This window comes from Sebastes umbrosus, chromosome 13 (assembly GCF_015220745.1).
Source record: "Sebastes umbrosus isolate fSebUmb1 chromosome 13, fSebUmb1.pri, whole genome shotgun sequence".
NCBI classification, from domain to species: domain Eukaryota; kingdom Metazoa; phylum Chordata; class Actinopteri; order Perciformes; family Sebastidae; genus Sebastes; species Sebastes umbrosus.
Genome location: NC_051281.1, coordinates 11,149,778 through 11,167,982, shown reverse-complemented (window position 1 = coordinate 11,167,982; position 18,205 = coordinate 11,149,778). Strand labels below are relative to the sequence as shown.

The following is an 18,205-nucleotide window of genomic DNA, read 5'->3' as shown; positions in this document are numbered from 1 at the left end:
TCTGCTGCTGGCGCCAATTTTGGATGTCACACTCAGTGAGGCACACACACACACGCGGTTCAATGACACCCTCTTTTACCCACAGGTCTTTTTAGCCTGAGGAGGCCAATCTGTCTAAGGGTAGATCCTACATGCATCAAACCGGAACCCTCCTCCGCCCTTTTCTCTCTCTCTCTCTCTCTTCTGTCTCTCCAGTCCGTGGTCCTCCTCGCCCCAGGGCCAGGCTGTGACCACTAGAAGTAGGCTGGTAGTCCCAGCAGGGGCTGAGGCTCAGACACGCCATTAGCATGAGGGAATTAGAGTTATTACAACTGGAAGGGCAACAGAGGACGAGTGCAAAGGAGGTTTGTGGAGTTGTGTGAGGAAGGAAACAGACAAAGTAGGAAGCTTTATTAATCAGATAGTACATGTATGTATTTGTAATGATAACACAGTTGTTGTGGATTGTCCTGATTCTGAATGTCATATTCTGAAAAGCCAAAATAATGTTTTGAAAGTTTCCCATACATACAGTGTGGTACTGATAAATTCTACTGTACTGTAACAAACTAACCTGATTAGCATGTATCTTTTCTTTAAAGGAAGTGTTTGACATTTTGGGGATTAAGTTTATTCTCTTTCTTGTAGAGAGTTAGATGAGAAGATCAATAACACTCTCATATCTGTCTGTTAAATTTGAGGCTATACAGTCAGAAGCATCAAAACTGGAAACGGGGAAACAGCTAGCCTGGCTCTGTCCGAAGTTTGCAAAATCAGCTTACCAAACTCAATAATCAATGTTCTCTTTATTTAATCCGTACAAAAACCGAAGTGTAAACATGACAAGTGACCTCCTGGTTCCTTTTCATCACTGTGAGGTTGCTAGGCAACCAGACTTACCATTTTACTATTACTGTGGCCAAGAAATAGTCCACCACAACCCTAACTGAAACCTGTCGTTTTTACAGTTTAGATCTTGTGCAGATTAAACAAACAAAATATATTTTCCTAGACTAAACTGAGATAACCGTCACCTAGCTGTAGCTTCATGCAAACAGAGTTGAGAGTTGTGTCAATCTTGTCATCTAAGTTATGGCAAGAAAGCGAATAAGCACTTTCATAAAATGTCAAACTATTCCTTTAATAAAGGGACAATGAACAGCGTATCTGCATAAGCCTCTCTCTTCAAAGTATTTGTTTAGATCAAGGTTAGTGATCCAGACTTTCTGACCATCCTGTAAACTGTAACTTCTCTCCCTGTCCCTGCTCTTCTCTATCTTTGATTGTTCCATTGATTCATCCCTCTCTTTCTCTCTGTGAATTTACCCTCTATTCTCCTCTTCCTTTAATCCCCCCGGTACTCTTTGTGTCCTCCCTGCCTCCCTCTATCTGTCTCTCTCCATCTGGGTAGCAGTGAAGTATCCATCCATCAGAGAGAAGAAGTACTGTTGAAATCCCGTGCCTCCCATCACAGCCCCTCATCTCTCTGTGTTTGCATACAAACATATTTCAGCCTACTTACATGTCAGGGGCGCGGGGAAGAATGCAGCTTATGGTCATATCTTATATCCTATTATGATTCAGGATTTACACTCGATAAATATGGGGAATAAGACTTGCTGAGGATGCCTGAGGGAAATGACAAAATGGAAAAGGAATAATGGAATCTGTGGATTTGCTGACATATGGGACAGATACTGGCTGTCTATCACTGTAAAAATAAGACATCATTGAGTCAGGATTGTCTGTCTCTGTTGTGAATCTGAAAATTTTCAAGCTAAAGGTTGTTGGAAACACAGAACCCTTGCAATTTTTGTGTGGATGGAAAATGGACAAATTGTTATTAGGTGTAAAATATCAGTCAGCCCTTGTCTGTTTCAACCCCCTCATCGCCGGACCCAACACTTGGCTTCATCCTTGGATGTCCATGAATTGGTTTATCTGTGAAGAGGAGAAAAAACACAGTTGTTACAAGAGTAACTCCACAGTCATCAAGTGAAAGGATCTGTGCGATTTGTTTGATGATACCTTTAAGCTGAAAAGCTTGATGTGCTTTATGGCTGCGACTCCCACTGATTGTGCAGAGATCTCATTTCACACATGAACGTCTCTCTCTGCTGTGTGTGTGTGTGTGTGTGCCCATACACTCTATAGTTAGTGCCTTAACATTACATATATGCTTGCCCCGGGCTAGATCACATAGAGGAGGAGGAGGAGGAGAATGGGAGAGATAGAAGAAAAAGGGGAAAAAGGGGTGAAAGTGATGCCAAAAGACAGTGAGAACGAAAAAGAGAATAGAGGCATTTCTTTGCATTTTACCTATTTGTTGTTTAATTTTTACTTTTATTCATAATTTTCCTTGGTTGAACCTATAGCACAAAATATGTTGCACCAGTATTGACTATCTGTAAAGTGGACAAGTGTGTTGCTAAATATTAAATATTTAATGACCAATAAATCCATCACAGGTAGAAAAAGTCCCAAATTTGACCCCAATGTATTGATTTACATGCTCCTAGTTTGTAGCAGCAAAGACAGATACATGCTTGCTACCTGCAGGCCCTCTGGGTGCTTGGGGCTAGATTTATCACCACTGGGGCCCTCTGATGATGAGGCCGTTTAGTGGGGGTCCCTGTAGTCCTCCACTGATTAGCGCCAAACATCTTCCCTAATAACCTTAACAAGAACAACGCCTCAGGACGACATGCTGATGCACACAGCACGCACACACACACCTCCTTGGAGATAGAGAAAAGAGCTAAGGGCTACCCATCCTCCTCTCCTTCTCCTCAAAGTCACCCCTCTCTCCTCTACTCCAGCCAAAATTTGGCATCTCTCACTATTTCTGGGCCAAGTCCCCCACCTTGCATCTTCTGTGCTACCTTCCACCGCCACCTCCAATACAGATACACACACACACGCACCAAATTGAGTTGGTTATGGTTCAAGAGTCCCACCAGCGCACATAAAGTTGCTCTCAGCATCAACATGAGATAATACAATACGAATATATGAATACACGCTGGAGTGCATGAAAACCCTCGCCTCTTGGGATAAAGAAATGAGGAAGGAAATTGAGAAGAACAGAATTTATGATGCTGTGAGAAGCCGTGGGGGTTATTTTATAGACAGGGACTCCTTCTGTGGATTGTTTCCTTACGACAGTTTATATATTTGTGTGCTTTGACTAGTCTGCATACTGATAACATACCCAGATGCATAGACTGCTTGCATACACACAAAAAGCATCTTGGAAGACTGAAAGGAAGGGAGAGACGATTAAGACATCAGTTGGATTAAATATCCTGTAAATGTGAAAAGTAAAATCCATGCAAACTCAATATGACCTCAATTTGCTTGTATAGCCTTATTGTTAGATAGATAGATAGTAACTTTATTAATCCCGAGGGAAATTCAAATTTCCAGCATCACAGTTCCATAGTGCAAAACATGTTAGTAAAAAAGGCAGTAAAAAAGTTAGTAGTGCAAAGTACAAAGTACAAAAAAATATACCAGATATAAAAATACAAGGAGATGAAGAAAACTGTTAAAACTGAATATAGTGCAGGGTAACAGCTGTGATACAGGACTATTAAAAAAAGTGAATATAGTGCAGAAGAGACTGTTAAAAATGAGTATAGTGCATTATTATCTGTCCTGCAGACCGTCCTCCTTTGTAAGCAATAATAAGAAATGTCTTTGTTGCCAATGCACATTTTATTATTTGTTCCTTTGCCTTTATGCTGCCTTCACTTACTGCATGGGATATTGCAACTCTATGTTCAGTGGACATGAATACACCAAAAGAGTGGTGAATAGGACTGATGCCCTAATAAGATAAGTTAAGATAGTCCTTTAGTAGTCCCGCAGTGGGGAAATTTGCAGTGTACAGCAGCAAAGGGGATAGTGCAAAAAACAAGATGCATCAGCTAACACAGTAAAAAAGAGCTAAACAAAATGTAACAAAATATGAACCATTTAAATAGAAGGAAGTATAAAAATAGGAGCAGTATATACAGTATTGACAATAAACAGTGGAAAATGATATTGCACAGTGAGAATGAATGAATGAATGAATGCATGAAACAAGACATCAGTTGGATTAAATATCCTGTAAATGTGAAAAGTAAAATCCATGCAAACTCAATATGACCTCAATTTGCTTGTTTAGCCTTATTATTAAGCAATAAGAATAAATGTCTTTGTTGCCAATGAACATTTTTATTATCAGATCCTTTGCCTTTATGCTGCCTTCACTTACTGCATGGGATATTGCAACTCTATGTTAAGTGGACATGAATACACCAAAAGAGTGGTAAATTGGACTGATGCCCTAATGTCTCAACCCATGTACATTGATGACATTCTCCTTTAGTCCAGGCATTCATATTGCTTACAGTCCAACAGAACATAGCCAGGTGACACTACCGTGCTTACATTTTTAATTTGGCATTGTTTCAACACTTTTCTGATCATGATCGCACATTTTACGAGGTACCATGAAGGCAGCATGAGAGTCCCGCCGTGACGTCACGTGGAGCAGCTGAGAGGAGGAGTAGCTGTGACAACAGAAAGTCAACCAGGAAACAGAAGCTGCTGCTAAAGTGACCCACCACCGCCCTGCTGCTGTGACAGCTGAAACAGCGGTGTTAACACATTATAACAGTACAGGACTTGTGTTTTTGGTTATTTAAGTTGATACTAAAGCAGCGACATGGCTTCCCTTTTCAAGAAGAAGACTGTGGATGGTAAGTTTTGCTCCTCTGTGTGTGAAACAGCTAGCTAACTTCTCTATAGCTTGTTGTGTTTGTTCCCATTTTAAATGAGCTAAACTAAACTTGTTCAACCTGTTCTGGGTTTAGTTGAGTCACCAGGCAGTCACACTGGGTTGGACTGAAGCCTAAAACTAGCGTTGAATGTAGCTTATAGGTGCTATTTATAATATACATGGCTGGATTAGTGAACAACAACATGTGGTGTTGCTTGTTACAAGAGTTGTTTAGGTTAGTTTCCACTTACTGATTGAATAGTTAGCTATCTGTTAATGTTAGGAAGAAGGTGTCTTATTGTTACACAAGAGCTAAGGTTAAGTAATTGTCTTCAAATGTCTGAAGAGAAACCGAAAACATAATCCCCCATTATCATCAAATGTGTGTCAAAAATGTTGAATATGATGTCAGATAGTTAGTTGAGTCACCAGGCAGTCACACTGTGCTGGACTGAAGCCTAACACCAGCTGTGCCAAACTACATGTAGCTTATATAATAGGTGAACATGCTATTTATAATTATACATGGCTGTATTAGTGAACAGCAATATGGTGTTACTTGTTACAAGAGTTGTTTAGGTTAGTTTCCACTTACTGATTGAATCGTTAGCTATCTGTTAATGTTAGGAAGAAGGTGTCTTATTGTTACACAAGAGCTAAGGTTAAGTAATTGCTTTCAAATGTCTGAAACCAGAAACATAAAACCCTCATTATCATAAAATGTATGTCAAAAAGTTGAAAGAAAATGTCAAATATATTAGATTAGCAGATATAATATTTGTTTTGACTTTTATATCCTATGATTTATTCAATACAAAAGGCTATCTCAGTTTCATCTCCTACATTTTCTGTCTCAGGAAGACATTAAGATACATTACTGTCTATTTGTGTTTGACACAGACTACTTAAGTAACTGCTTTGCTATGCTGTGATAAAAATAACTTCATCCTTATTAATATTATTGTGAAGTAATTGTTTTCAAATGTCTGAACAGAAACTGGAAATATAAACCCCCTATAATCATAAAATGTGTGTCAAAATGTTGAATATGGTGTCAAATATATTAGATTAGAAGATATAATATTTGTTTTGACTTTTAAGATAAGATAAGATAAGATAAGATAAAATGAACCTTTATTAATCCCTAGAGGGAAATTCAGGTGTCAAAACAGCAACATCGGCAAACAGAATGAAACACAGGAGAGGTAAAGGTATACAAAAATTATAAAAACAATAATAAAGATATAAAAGATACTGAGTGAATGGGTGAACATAGTGTGTACAGTGCGTCAATAAATAAATGTAGTATGTACAATAAATAAATGTAATATGTACATATGTGCAGTCTATAATATTATATTATTATTATTATATTTATATCCCATTTTGTCCTATGTTATATTTATATCCTATCCGATATATATTTATATCCTATGTTGGTATTTATTTATTCAAATCAATACAAAAGGCTACCTCAGTTTCACCTCTTACATTTTCTGTCTCAGGAAGACATTAAGATACATTACTGTCCATTACTGTGTTTGACACAGACTCTTAAGTATAACTGCTTTGCTATGCCGTGATAAAAATAACTTCATCCTTATCACAAACTGTGATGCAATGTTGTAATGTAAAGGAAAGGCTGTTAAAATATGACATCATGCATGTCTTTTTAGTTGGATGTGGTAATTTTAGTCTGTAATATACAGTGATGTCAAAATTCTGAAAAGCCTTTCAATCTACGTATGTCAGTATTTGTCTCCAGGCTAGGTAATCAGCCTCACAAGGTTAAAATGGAAAAATCAGCCTCTCTTTTATCAAATTTAATGAATCAATTATTCTATTTAAAATACTGATTTTGTTGACTCCTAGGGCTGGATTTCCAGATTAAAGTTCACCCCAAACTTACTTATGTGGAAAATTCCATAAAAATATGTATATATTATATAAGTATATTAACTGCATGTTTTAAAAAAAATGCTCTCTTGGTTAAGGCAAATCTTTTCACAGCACCGCCTACCTACTCCTCCCATCATTGTCATTCCAGTTCCACCCATATGCATACTTACTGTGCCGTGTTACCTCCGCTCCATGTCAAGCCAGCGTCAGGTCTTCTCAGCTGTCACATTTCGCAGTCTCCATCTCGCATTCTTAAATTCTCTCATCTCTCGCTCTCTGGACAGAGTTTTTTCGTTGTTGCCCTTGGTAGGATGGCTGAAGTGGTTTCTGGTTATTTGGTGAATGAATGGGCGGGGGGGGTTAGATCTCACATATTTGTAGGACGATATCCCTCCCACTTAGAGACGTTGGCGGTACGTCACCTTGTACGTATACATGCGTCGTTCCCACAAGTGGTCCAACACAGTGACGTGTCTTGACCAAGTTCATAATTGCTGAACTTTTCAAAATAATAAGCATTTGTCGGCTTTTGCCAAGAAATTATATTTAATATTTTTTATATTATATAGCAACCTATGAATATAGAGCTGAATCATTAGTTTAGAAATGTATTGTTCAGTTCTTTATCTTTTTTTAACCGTCTAAACTATTCATTGTTGTGTAATTCTGTGATCATCTATTGACATTCCTCCTCTTTTGCTCTTTTTGAGGTTTCTTCCTTTATTTTTATTTTTATTTATTTATTTTTTAAATACTTTTATTGCAAACTACTAGTGAATTATACATCCACAAAATGTCCAATATATATTTGCAATTTTTTTCCACTTTTTTTCCCATTTTTTTTTTTTTTCCTTTTGTTTTTCCTCTTATTTTGGTTTTTGGGAGTTTAGTTACCCTGGCTCTTTACTTTATTTAATGCTTAAAGATTCGTTATAGATTTAAAATCTATAAAAAAAGATATTGTGTGTTCTATATTGCAACATACAAAAGCACCTCAGATTTTTGACTGAATCTGGTTTAGGTTATAAAGCAGCTAATTTCAGATAAATCTCAAAACTGTATTTTTTTTCTATAGTCAGTGCCAAGTCTACAATAGAGCGTTAACTGAAAGTGCCACAACTGCAGCTGCATTAGTTTTCTTTCTGGAGGTCCTGAAGGTGTGCGTTTCTGTGACACTGATTGCTAAGGGTTGTCCCTCACTCACAAGTCACAGATGAATGTGTGACTTCAGGGTCATACATTATCTCACATGATGCCACGTTGTGGTTTAGAGCTGACTCAATATTGGTGTGAGCTGTCCAAGCACTTCCACAGTTGGCAGTGTCAGTATGCAGTCTCAGCGTGCTGCTTGTTACTCTGAGGTATTTTGCGTGCATGTGGGAGCACACTCAAACATGCTCACCATTAAGCCACTGAATAGATGTTTTAGATTTCTTCCAAAGCTGTGCAGCTGACTTAGACCTTGCCCTTTCTAACTGCATTGCAAAAAAAAAAAACGTCCAAATTGAAAAGCTAATCATCATAACATATTTTTCGGACCATTTTTTACCTCTTCACTTATACTGCACTGATAATAAAAATGATGAAATGTTAGAGGGCAGTTCATAATTAAACCACCGAAGAAGAAAAAAAGTACTTCACATTGGTGCGCTTTCTGTTCAGCTGTCAACTTCTCATTATGCCGGCTATGCAAGTCATGAGTGATGCCAGATTTCGAGACTGGAGTTAACTTACCACCACATAGCACATAGCTGTATTATATTTATTTATTTGGGAGGGTCACCACAGGGCAGAATTAAATGTTTTAGTTTGACTTTCCTGTTGAAATGCAACTGATGTGAAATCATACATATTTGGTAAGGTCAAAAGTAAAGGTAATACAAGTAATCACATTAATTCGGAATTAATGCATTTGCATTTTGGTATTTTGCTATCTGAAAATTCACTATAAATGTTCAGGTATCGTAGCTTTTACAAAGTATGAAGAACTGACCTTTCTTCCTTTCTCTCTCTCTCTCTCCAAAGACATAATCAAGGAACAGTCTAAGGAGCTACGTGGCACTCAGAGACAGATCACCAGGGACAGAGCAGACCTGGAGAAACAAGAGAAACAAATGGTGGGACCACACACACACACACACACACACACACACACACAAAAAGTCTGGGGAACAAAAGTATCTCTACGTAAGGCATTTTCCATAGATTTCTACATATTGCATCAATGCTTTATTAAGACCCCCCTGCTCTCCCGACACATACTCTTTGCTAGAGATGCATATTAAATCTTCTTCCTACGATCGGGGATTGAGCCTGATTGGCTAATGGGTCTAAATGAATAGACAAGAATGAAATGGTGTGGTGGCTTTGCTTCAGGCAAGTCACACTTCTCTCTCTCTCTCACACACACACACACACACACACACAGCGTTACACGATAAGGCTATATTCACAGACACACAAAACATTTCCCCTCTCTAAAAGATGAAAGAATCCGGCTGTTTCCTCTCCCCTCTGTTGTATTAAGTAAATATCATACAGGACATAATTACCTCCCTGGGGAACCAGCTTTTTATTTCTCATTAATGCTTTCCGCTAATTAGTCTAGTTTTTTTTTTTTTTTTTTTAAAGCTTTGTTGCACGTTTTGAATAAAAGATACCATCACTAAGAATTGGAAATGACCTATATTAGCAGTTTAGCACAATCATGACTGTCTGTTGCCCCCCACCATGCATGCTTTAAATGTGAGTGTAAGCACATACATTCATATGCAGACACTGCACAAAAATGTCACAGGGCAGAAGTTATCCCCCCAAAATCAAAGTACATTTTAAGTGAAATTGTTCATTTTCCATGTAGCTTAATAGGACTAATACGTTTCAGTAAATCGGGTTAATTAAGTATCTACTTTTTTTTTATTAAAAGGACAGAAGAAGAAAACATAATTCATTATATGAAATGTGGCTTCCTGAAACAAAATACATTTAAAGCAGTTTATTTAAAACATTTTTTCTAGCAAAAATTGTAAATCCACACGATAGTTGAATTGAAGCTGCTGTTGTAACACATTGTCCATCTGTTGTTCAGAAAAATCTTTGTCCCTTGTTTATACAAGTAAAGATTCTCAGTTCCTACCAGGCAAAGTCTAACAGCCTCACATTTGTGTGCTGCATTTCTACATGTCTAGGAGAGCACTACTGTATCTATCCATCATACCCTATCACCCCCTCTCTCCTTGTCTGACAAGGCAGTAAATAAGACATTATAAGCTTCACATCAGCACAAATCCCACTGCTCTCATCTGTGTCTTCCACCGTGAAAGCATTCATAGTTTTTCAGATGACAGTGCAGTTGACATTATTATTGTCACTGTGTGCCTTTTTTTCTCTACAGTATTTTTCCTCCATGGCATTAATTAGATTTTTTTATGCTCACAAAAGCAAGCAAATACAGACTAGACCTAATGCACCTGTTCTGTGTGTGTGTGTGTGAGAGAGAGAGACAAACCGAGACACTGAGCTGAGTGGGGGAATGTCTATTGCTTCATCAAACATTAATAATTGATTCTTGTTTCCTGAAGATGCTTTTAGCTCACACACACAAGAAATAAACAACACATGCTGGGGCGGTTGTACGCACTGTAGCAGTGCTGAGAGGCCTGGCTAGCTCACAGTAACCTGCAGCTCCACTCGTTTCTCTTGGGAACACTCGTGCCCACACACAGATTCCCTGTGGGCATCACTATATTTTCTATGTTTACCAAAGCTAAAAGCATGTATTTGCTTGCCAGTGTGTAAGGCCTGATCCAGATGTCTATATTTGCAAACACATTGGTCTCTCGGGAGCATTGTGGATATATAGTTCTGTTTGTTTATCAATGCATAGTGTGCATATGTATGCACAAGCATGTGTTTGTGTGTGTGTGCATTATGTGTTATATGGTACAGTAAGAGGAAATCAAGGTAGCATTTTGCAGGTCATAAGATCAGTAGCAGCACAAAGTTATTTCCATAATAATGATTACACAATATACTATGCAAAAGCCCTCCTGATCTCTCAGAGTCATGGAATGTCCCTTCAGATGGCTAAAACGGGAAATGGATATCTAAAATGTGCCTTCAAAAATGGCATCGGTGTGGATTGCCCATTCATAACACTGATATCCTCGCAGTTGACAAGTCTGCTGATTATTCCATCCTGATTCTCCAAGATCTTAATGTGTCTTTGGATATGGTTAAGCATGTCATATTGCTGACAGATTGGGAATTGGTGGCGCTCACTGACACTATAAAGTTCACAAAACATTACTTTGAAAAGAAATGCATCTGTTGTGTAAAGTAGCTGCTTCGCCACAGCTAATCTGCAATATGGGCTGCCTTTAACTCCATATTTCTCTTGATTTATATGCTTATACACAGGAACATTATCTCTAAATATAATGCTCATTTTCACAGTTAGACAGATGACAGAGACACTAGGGCTCTCAGTAGCCTCAGTGGATTTGTTCCAGATATCTACAGTATAGTTGAATTAAAATTTGGAGCTGTTAGTGGCTGCTCCATCTGCTTCCTTATTTTCTGTCATACAATACCATTCTGTAATATGGAACATGGTCTCCATTCATCACTCATATTTTGTGCATACTCAATAATTTGCTAAATTTGCAGACTGACATTGCACAGACTAAAATTGAAACACTATTCTCCTCTTCCCACTTCAGGAGGCTGAAATCAAGAAAATGGCTAAGACTGGTAACAAAGAGGCATGTAAGATTCTCGCCAAGCAGCTGGTCCAGCTGAGGAAGCAGAAGAACCGCACATACGCTGTTAGTTCTAAGGTCACCTCCATGTCTACGCAGACAAAGATGATGAACTCGCAAATGAAGATGGCCGGCGCCATGTCTGCCACAGCCAAGGTAAGATCCTGGACCCTGTTCTTCAGTTCCACTGGTCTGACGTCAGGTTTTAAAACATAAAACACTTAAATGGCCATTTAGACATTTGATATCTACTACATTCAACTCAGTGTTGGAAAAGTTAGGTGTGTGTCTGTTTTGCATATGAACTAGTTTCAGTGTTCACTCGTATCAATATTTTAGTGTTGTAATTAAAGTATTAATGTGGGATCTGTTCATGTTTAAAGCAAAGTCTGCTGGCGTCGTTGTTAATGAAGTGTGAAAAAGTGGTAATTGGCCAGGAGCGATGTACTGTACAAAGACTTCGCAAACACACACAGGTCAAATATAATTAGGCTTCAGATTAATGGAGTGTGATGAGGTGGGTGTATGGCTGTTTCAGAGAGGGAGAGAAAATGTGTTAATTGTTTAATGTCAGACATACACAAAGCTTGTTTATACACAGAGTTTTACTATAAATGTATTAAGTGAATAATGCAGCACTTTCCTCTCACACAGCTGTGGGTTAGCAGGGTTTGAAGCAGTATGTCAACAACAGTTAAGTGAAGATGTCTATAATGTGTTGTTTCAGGCTCAGCTGTGAAAGTACGCCGCGTTTGTGCTGATCTTTCACAGGAAGGAAAGAGATGCATAATTTAGAGTTAGCCTGGGTTTCTAGTACTTCTATTATCCAAAATTGCTAATGAATACAGAGCAAGTCTTCTAAAGCCTTATTTCAACCAAACTAATATTTCCTTGGGACACATACTGATTTGTAAAAAGTGTAGAAACTGCCTTGTCTGTAATATGCAAGGCAATTTACCTAAAGTAATTTCTGTGAGAATAAAGGTTCTCTATATGACGACCATGTGAATCAAACTGAAATTTCAGCTTAATTTAGTTTTTTTGCACATGTTTTACCACCTGCTTATGATGAAAAAATGCAGTGTAAGTCCAGCATGAAGGTTTTGATTATTTGCTACATCCCTTTACTGCCGTTTTGTTTCTTTACTCGCTTAAAACCTCTAGATTAATTCTCTAACCTTTCTTTTAATCATGTGTACAGACAATGTCAGCAGTGAATAAAAAGATGGATCCACAGAAGACCATGAAGACCATGCAGGACTTCCAGAAAGAGAACATGAAGATGGACATGACCGAGGACATGAGTAAGGACTCACGCTACACACTTTCACACACACACAAAGAGCTCTGGTATTTACAGGCTTGCCCAAACCAGATTGTCAAGATATGTGTGAAAGGTGTAAGGAGTGACGTGTGTTGCAGTCTGTGTTTTGATGAGTGAAAGAGAATTATGAAAAGAATGATTGTGACGATGATATAGAGAGGCTTTTCCATTTCAAGTGTAAATGCTCACACACAAACATCCACACATACATAGTACATTTACTAGTTTGAGTGCATAATTTGAAGCTATCTCACTCTAAAGTCCAAACTGTGACTGAAAATCAATGTGTTTGATTTAATTGACCCGTCTGTCCTTATCTCCTCCCTCCCTGTCTCACAATCTGTTCAGTTAACGACACTTTGGATGAGATCTTCGATGATTCTGGGGATGAAGAGGAATCTCAGGACATTGTCAACCAGGTTCTGGATGAGATCGGCATTGAGATCTCAGGAAAGGTACGACATTTAAAACGAGAGAGAGAAATTACCATCCTACATACCTTAACTTTATACTTCCTTCTGTTGGAATACACTTTAAGCCCATGGGGCAATACCTATTTCATTTATTGTTATCTAAGTGTTATCGCTATTCGGCTATAAATGCGAAAAGTAAAAGCACATTTTACATATGTAAATCATCCCCCAGCAACATGAACTGAACAATAAGTGTTCCACATGGCTTTTAATCGACTGTTAACATGTATTCCAGCTGCCACATGGTGGGGCTACCCTTCAGCTCTTCTACCTCTTATGTACTGTAGTCTGTGTAACTGCCAGGCAGCCCATCTGCTGTGTATCTGGCTCCCCCTGGGGGGCTCCATGAGTTATTACCTCTCATAACAATGTACAAACCCACAAATTGTCCCATAAACAAGCCCACAGCTGGAGAGAACAAACAGGCAAGATTCATAAAAAAGCTGCAAAAGTGTTTTTGAATTTCAATCACGATAAAAAACTGAGCAGAGAATTCTCCGAATGCCCTCGTACCGTGCTCTTTCTGGGAAAAGCAAAACAATAAAAGCTTTCTCAATCAACCCTAAAGCAGAAAGGAAGTTACAAAACTCATAAACTATAGTAGTTTGGGAGAAACTAATGAAAGTGAATAAGCAGCCATATGTGTTATTGTCATATTCAGTGGAATTGTCATTACATGTACAATGGTTTAAGTATGATGGGCGGCTGTAGCTAAGTGGGTTGAGTGGGTCGTCCTTTAACCACAAAATTGGCGTATCGATCCCAGACTCCTACTGTCTGTATGTTGAAGTGTCCTTGAGCAAGACACTAAAACCCAAGTTTATCCCCGGTAGCTTCCAGCAGCCCACTGCTCTTAAAACACTTAGGATGGGTTAAATGCAGAGGTCAGATTTCATATATATACATGTATGTATATGATGATTATAATAACGTTTTTTTTTAAGTATGGCAAATAACAAGTGCCAGAAAATGACTTCAGTTTTTCAGCAAAGACAAAGGCAATTTAATAATAATCTGAATTAAGATCCACATTATTTAATTATGCCTTTTGGTGATGAGCACCAGGTTGTTGTAACAAAAGCCTTAATGTGCCTTATGTTGCAGCGTTAACCAAGAAACCTGGAAAGCTATATTTTCAAGAGAGAGATTAAAGAAAGTTGAAAAGAGATTTCTTACTACTTTACCCTATTTTTCATGCAAGTGAGGGATGATCGACACTATAAAAATAATGCTTGTATAACTGACAGCCACTTGCATTAAAGCTGACGTGGGATATTGTAATGTAAAGGGACATCACAAAGTATTCATGCAGTATGAATTGTTACGTGGAGTTAATAGTTTTCCAATATAATTGACAATTTGAACGGGTCTTTAACATTTGGCTTTGGAGTAGCGGTAGGCAGCTGTCCATGGCAGCCAATCTTACAACAAGTACCAGGCTTTGTGGATGTGTGTGTGTGAAGTTTGAATTGAGTATGCTTGCTAATGGGATTTTTCTGCCCATGTGTGTTTCCAGATGGTGAGAGCTCCAGCTGCAGGAAAGAGCCTCCCCAGCGCCGCCTCCTCCAAACAGGCCACCATCTCCGACGACGAGATCGAGCGACAGCTCCGAGCTCTGGGAGTGGACTAATTGTCTTCCCTGTATTAATGTTCACGTTATAAAACCTGTGCAACATTAATACTGATTGATACAGACTCTTTTAGACACAATGGTTTTTCTCATTGTTGAAATGCTACAGGTGTAACAAAGAGTGCACACCAACACATACACACACACATTAAGACATTCAAAGACATGCAGGCAGACATGTTTATTAACACGCACATACTCACACTTTCTTTGGCAGGTTGTCTTACAGATCATTCGGGCAGAACATCTGATCTATTTATGCGAGAATAATATTTATTATGACACTGGAGTGGCCACAGCCTGAAGGTGGACCAGTAATAGATGTCTGACCTAAAGAGTTCTGAACCACCTACGCTGTTACCACCCATCTCTGTCTTTATAAGGGCTACAGTATATGAGACCATCGAACTGGCTTTTCCCGTCTGATGTTTCGGTCTAACTTGAGTTAGTCGTATAATCTATCAGCTTTTACGTGGCTGAAGACGGATGGTCTTTCTCCAGCAAGTTTTAATGAGTAAAACGTGATAATTAAAAAGAGCTTAGGGGTTGTCGGTAACCAGATGGAACTTGTATTTTTCCTACTAACACCATTTACGTGATTCACTTCCTCTGAGGCAAAACTATCCTCTACTCCATGTGCACGTTTTGCATTGTTATGTGGGTGAAATATCCTGGGGTGTCAGAAATGGGACACAGTTACTTTACCATGCAAGTGAAAAGGAGAAAAAAGCATCATCAACAACTTTCTCCACACAAATGAAGCAACTGGTCAACTAGCTAATTAATTATCATGTTTTTAAAACCCTTAGGTACGCTACCATAGTTACTGGAGATGATGTAACTCGACATATGCATGTGAAATGTAACTGACTAGGGTAAGGCCTTCACTTTACGTCAACCTAATGCATGAGATGGTGAGATTTATCGATCTGAGGGCAAGCATTTAATTAGCACCACCGAAGATGTGATGCTGCACAGATTGTGTGAGAAAACTTAATCAAAGACAAATTAGGACTAATGTAAGACTGGCATATCAAAGAGTTTTGAATCATTTTTTTGATGCTACTGCGTAATCAAGTTAGTTAGTTTTTTTTTAATTATTATTCTTGGTTGATCTGATTGTGTATCTTATATTGGACATGGGGTTTACACAGTGATTGTAGGATGGCACTGGTCCTGCAGTCCCTCCTCTCTTTCAGCTGCTGTGCAGTTACTGTCATATGCTATTTTAAGCTGCCTCACTCACAAACATACACACACACACACACACACACTACAGCGACGAAATGATGGAAGTGTTGGCAAAAATACACTGTGATCCAAGAGATGTTTTCTCTTCCTCAGAGCTGAAGCTGGCTCTTCTCTACAGTGATTTGTTAATGTCAGCCAGCTTCACGAGAATGACAGGGATATATTAAGTCATATTAAGTCTTTGTCCTTCTCTCTCTCTCTCTCTTTGGCCTTTTGTTCCCACATCGATCCCCATTGCCAAAACAAATAGAAAATGTTGTAATTCTTGCATGCATCTGACATGTACAATACATAATTCATTGACTTTTTGTAAATCATTCTTTCCTCTATCTTTAACAGTCTGTCGTGATTGTGAGCGGATACAAAGTTTTAACAGATTTCAACATTGTTTGAGTGCAGTTCCATGGTTAGGAAATTTCTTTTTAAAAGGTGTATGCATACTCCTCTTTATTTGTTTAGTCATTGTAAAGTGACTCTGTAAAGGGTTTATGGCTTTTATAATGAATAAAGTTTCTTCAGGTACAGGTTGGTGAGCCTCTATTATGGTTTTCCCTTTAAAGGACAAACTAACTACACATGTTTTACATCTCTACAGACTATTTTTCTGTCTCTTCTAGATATTCAGGTGCATTTTTACTACTGTCATTGGTGCCCATTCATTTCCATATGAATGTGCAGCTCTTGAAATTTGCTCAAGTGTGATCACAACGAGCATCGACCTGCCAAGTCTGCTAATACAGTTTCATATCATACAAAAATACATAGGAGTCAAATGGATCCAAATGTATAAGAAACACCAGCATGGTGTATGCAAAATGTAATGTATGTAATTTACAAACAGTTTGCATTTACTGATGCAGATCTTTTCAGTAATATTGCATCTGTTTTTTGCATTTCCAATATATAGAAAACTGTGAAAATTAAACAAGTGCTACTGCCACTATGTTCTCTGAATACATCAAAAGTGAAGAATCATACCAAGAGTCAATCTTAAATATAAGCGTAGAACAGTAGTGTTAAAGCATCTGTGAGACCAGCACTAAGCAGCTTCTTAGTAGCTTTATGCTCTTCAGCGTATCGTGCCTATAACTTTCCACCGCACAGCCTCAGAAATGTGTCGGCAGTCGATGACCCTGCTGCATTTATTTCCCCTGACTGCACTCCAGTGAGACAGCTGTACATGAATCACTGTGGATACTGCTTGTTCCTGAATTAAGATGTCTTCTAGCTTTATTTATGAATCCCCGGTGACACACCCGTGAAGTGCACAGTTCATCCTGCACACATAACCCGACTCTCTCTCTCTCATAATGTATGTATTCATAGGATCATATAATGGCATTAGTAAAAATGAGAGATGGTACATGTAGCTCTGCGTGAAACACAGTTCTCCTTTATTGTCAGAAATGAATTAAACTGATTTACCTTTCAGTGCCTGGGAACTGAAAGACAATAGCTCAGAACAAGTATAAGTTTTTGCAGTGACCTATGTCTGGCATATTTACTGGATATTTTCAATCAAGTTGAATAAAGGCATTTCATATCTGTCTCTAATACATTCTTACATAGCCTATCATGTTCTGCACTATTATAACATGGGAGTCTGTTTCTATCTCTTCCAGGCACCAATTAATGTTATCTGATGTAATCTGAAGATAAAGGCCTAGATTTTGTCTGAGAGGGAAGTTGTGTTTGCTTGTTTCTTCACTTTATTTAGACGTTTCACATCAGTCATCCTAACCAGGTCAGAGTCGTGACTGGCAACAAAAGCATAACATCAACAAATATGATAAATGAAATCTATCTTACAACAGGGAAACGGCAGACCTCAGATCCATTTGTTGACAAAAATGTCAGAAAGTTTCTCATATCCCTGACTTCAAACCATAAATCAAAGAGGCTGTACTCAGCAAAATAGATCGACATAATATATTAGATATCAAATAAATAGGTTGTTGTGAAACTTTAAATATATTACTTTTTTGACCACGGCTATAATTTAAATAAAACAAAACATTTTCATAAGACAGGTAATTAATGAGAGAGCATCAGCTCTGATTACAAACACACAAACAAATATAACTACAACACAAAGAGTCCTGCTGTTAAATGCACATAGAA

At 38.3% G+C, this 18,205-nt stretch overlaps 1 protein-coding gene across 1 annotated transcript; it reads left to right on the top strand.

Annotated features, from left to right (window-relative positions):
* Window positions 1-4,528: 4,528 nt before the first annotated feature.
* Window positions 4,529-16,609, top strand: chmp2ba (charged multivesicular body protein 2Ba). Its single transcript, XM_037790079.1, has 6 exons — window positions 4,529-4,727; window positions 8,672-8,763; window positions 11,368-11,562; window positions 12,608-12,710; window positions 13,079-13,185; window positions 14,720-16,609. Exons 1-6 carry the CDS (start codon window positions 4,694-4,696, stop codon window positions 14,831-14,833), a joined length of 645 nt encoding a protein of 214 aa, XP_037646007.1. The 5' UTR covers window positions 4,529-4,693; the 3' UTR covers window positions 14,834-16,609.
* The last annotated feature ends 1,596 nt before the right edge of the window (window positions 16,610-18,205 follow it).

Excerpts from the sequence above, each read along its gene's own strand:
- chmp2ba (XM_037790079.1), top strand. The coding sequence starts at position 4,694 with ATGGCTTCCCTTTTCAAGAAGAAGACTGTGGATG. Across the intron at positions 8,764-11,367 it reads AGAAACAAGAGAAACAAATG|GAGGCTGAAATCAAGAAAAT; the intron begins GTGGGACCACAC and ends TTCCCACTTCAG. Across the intron at positions 11,563-12,607 it reads CCATGTCTGCCACAGCCAAG|ACAATGTCAGCAGTGAATAA; the intron begins GTAAGATCCTGG and ends TCATGTGTACAG.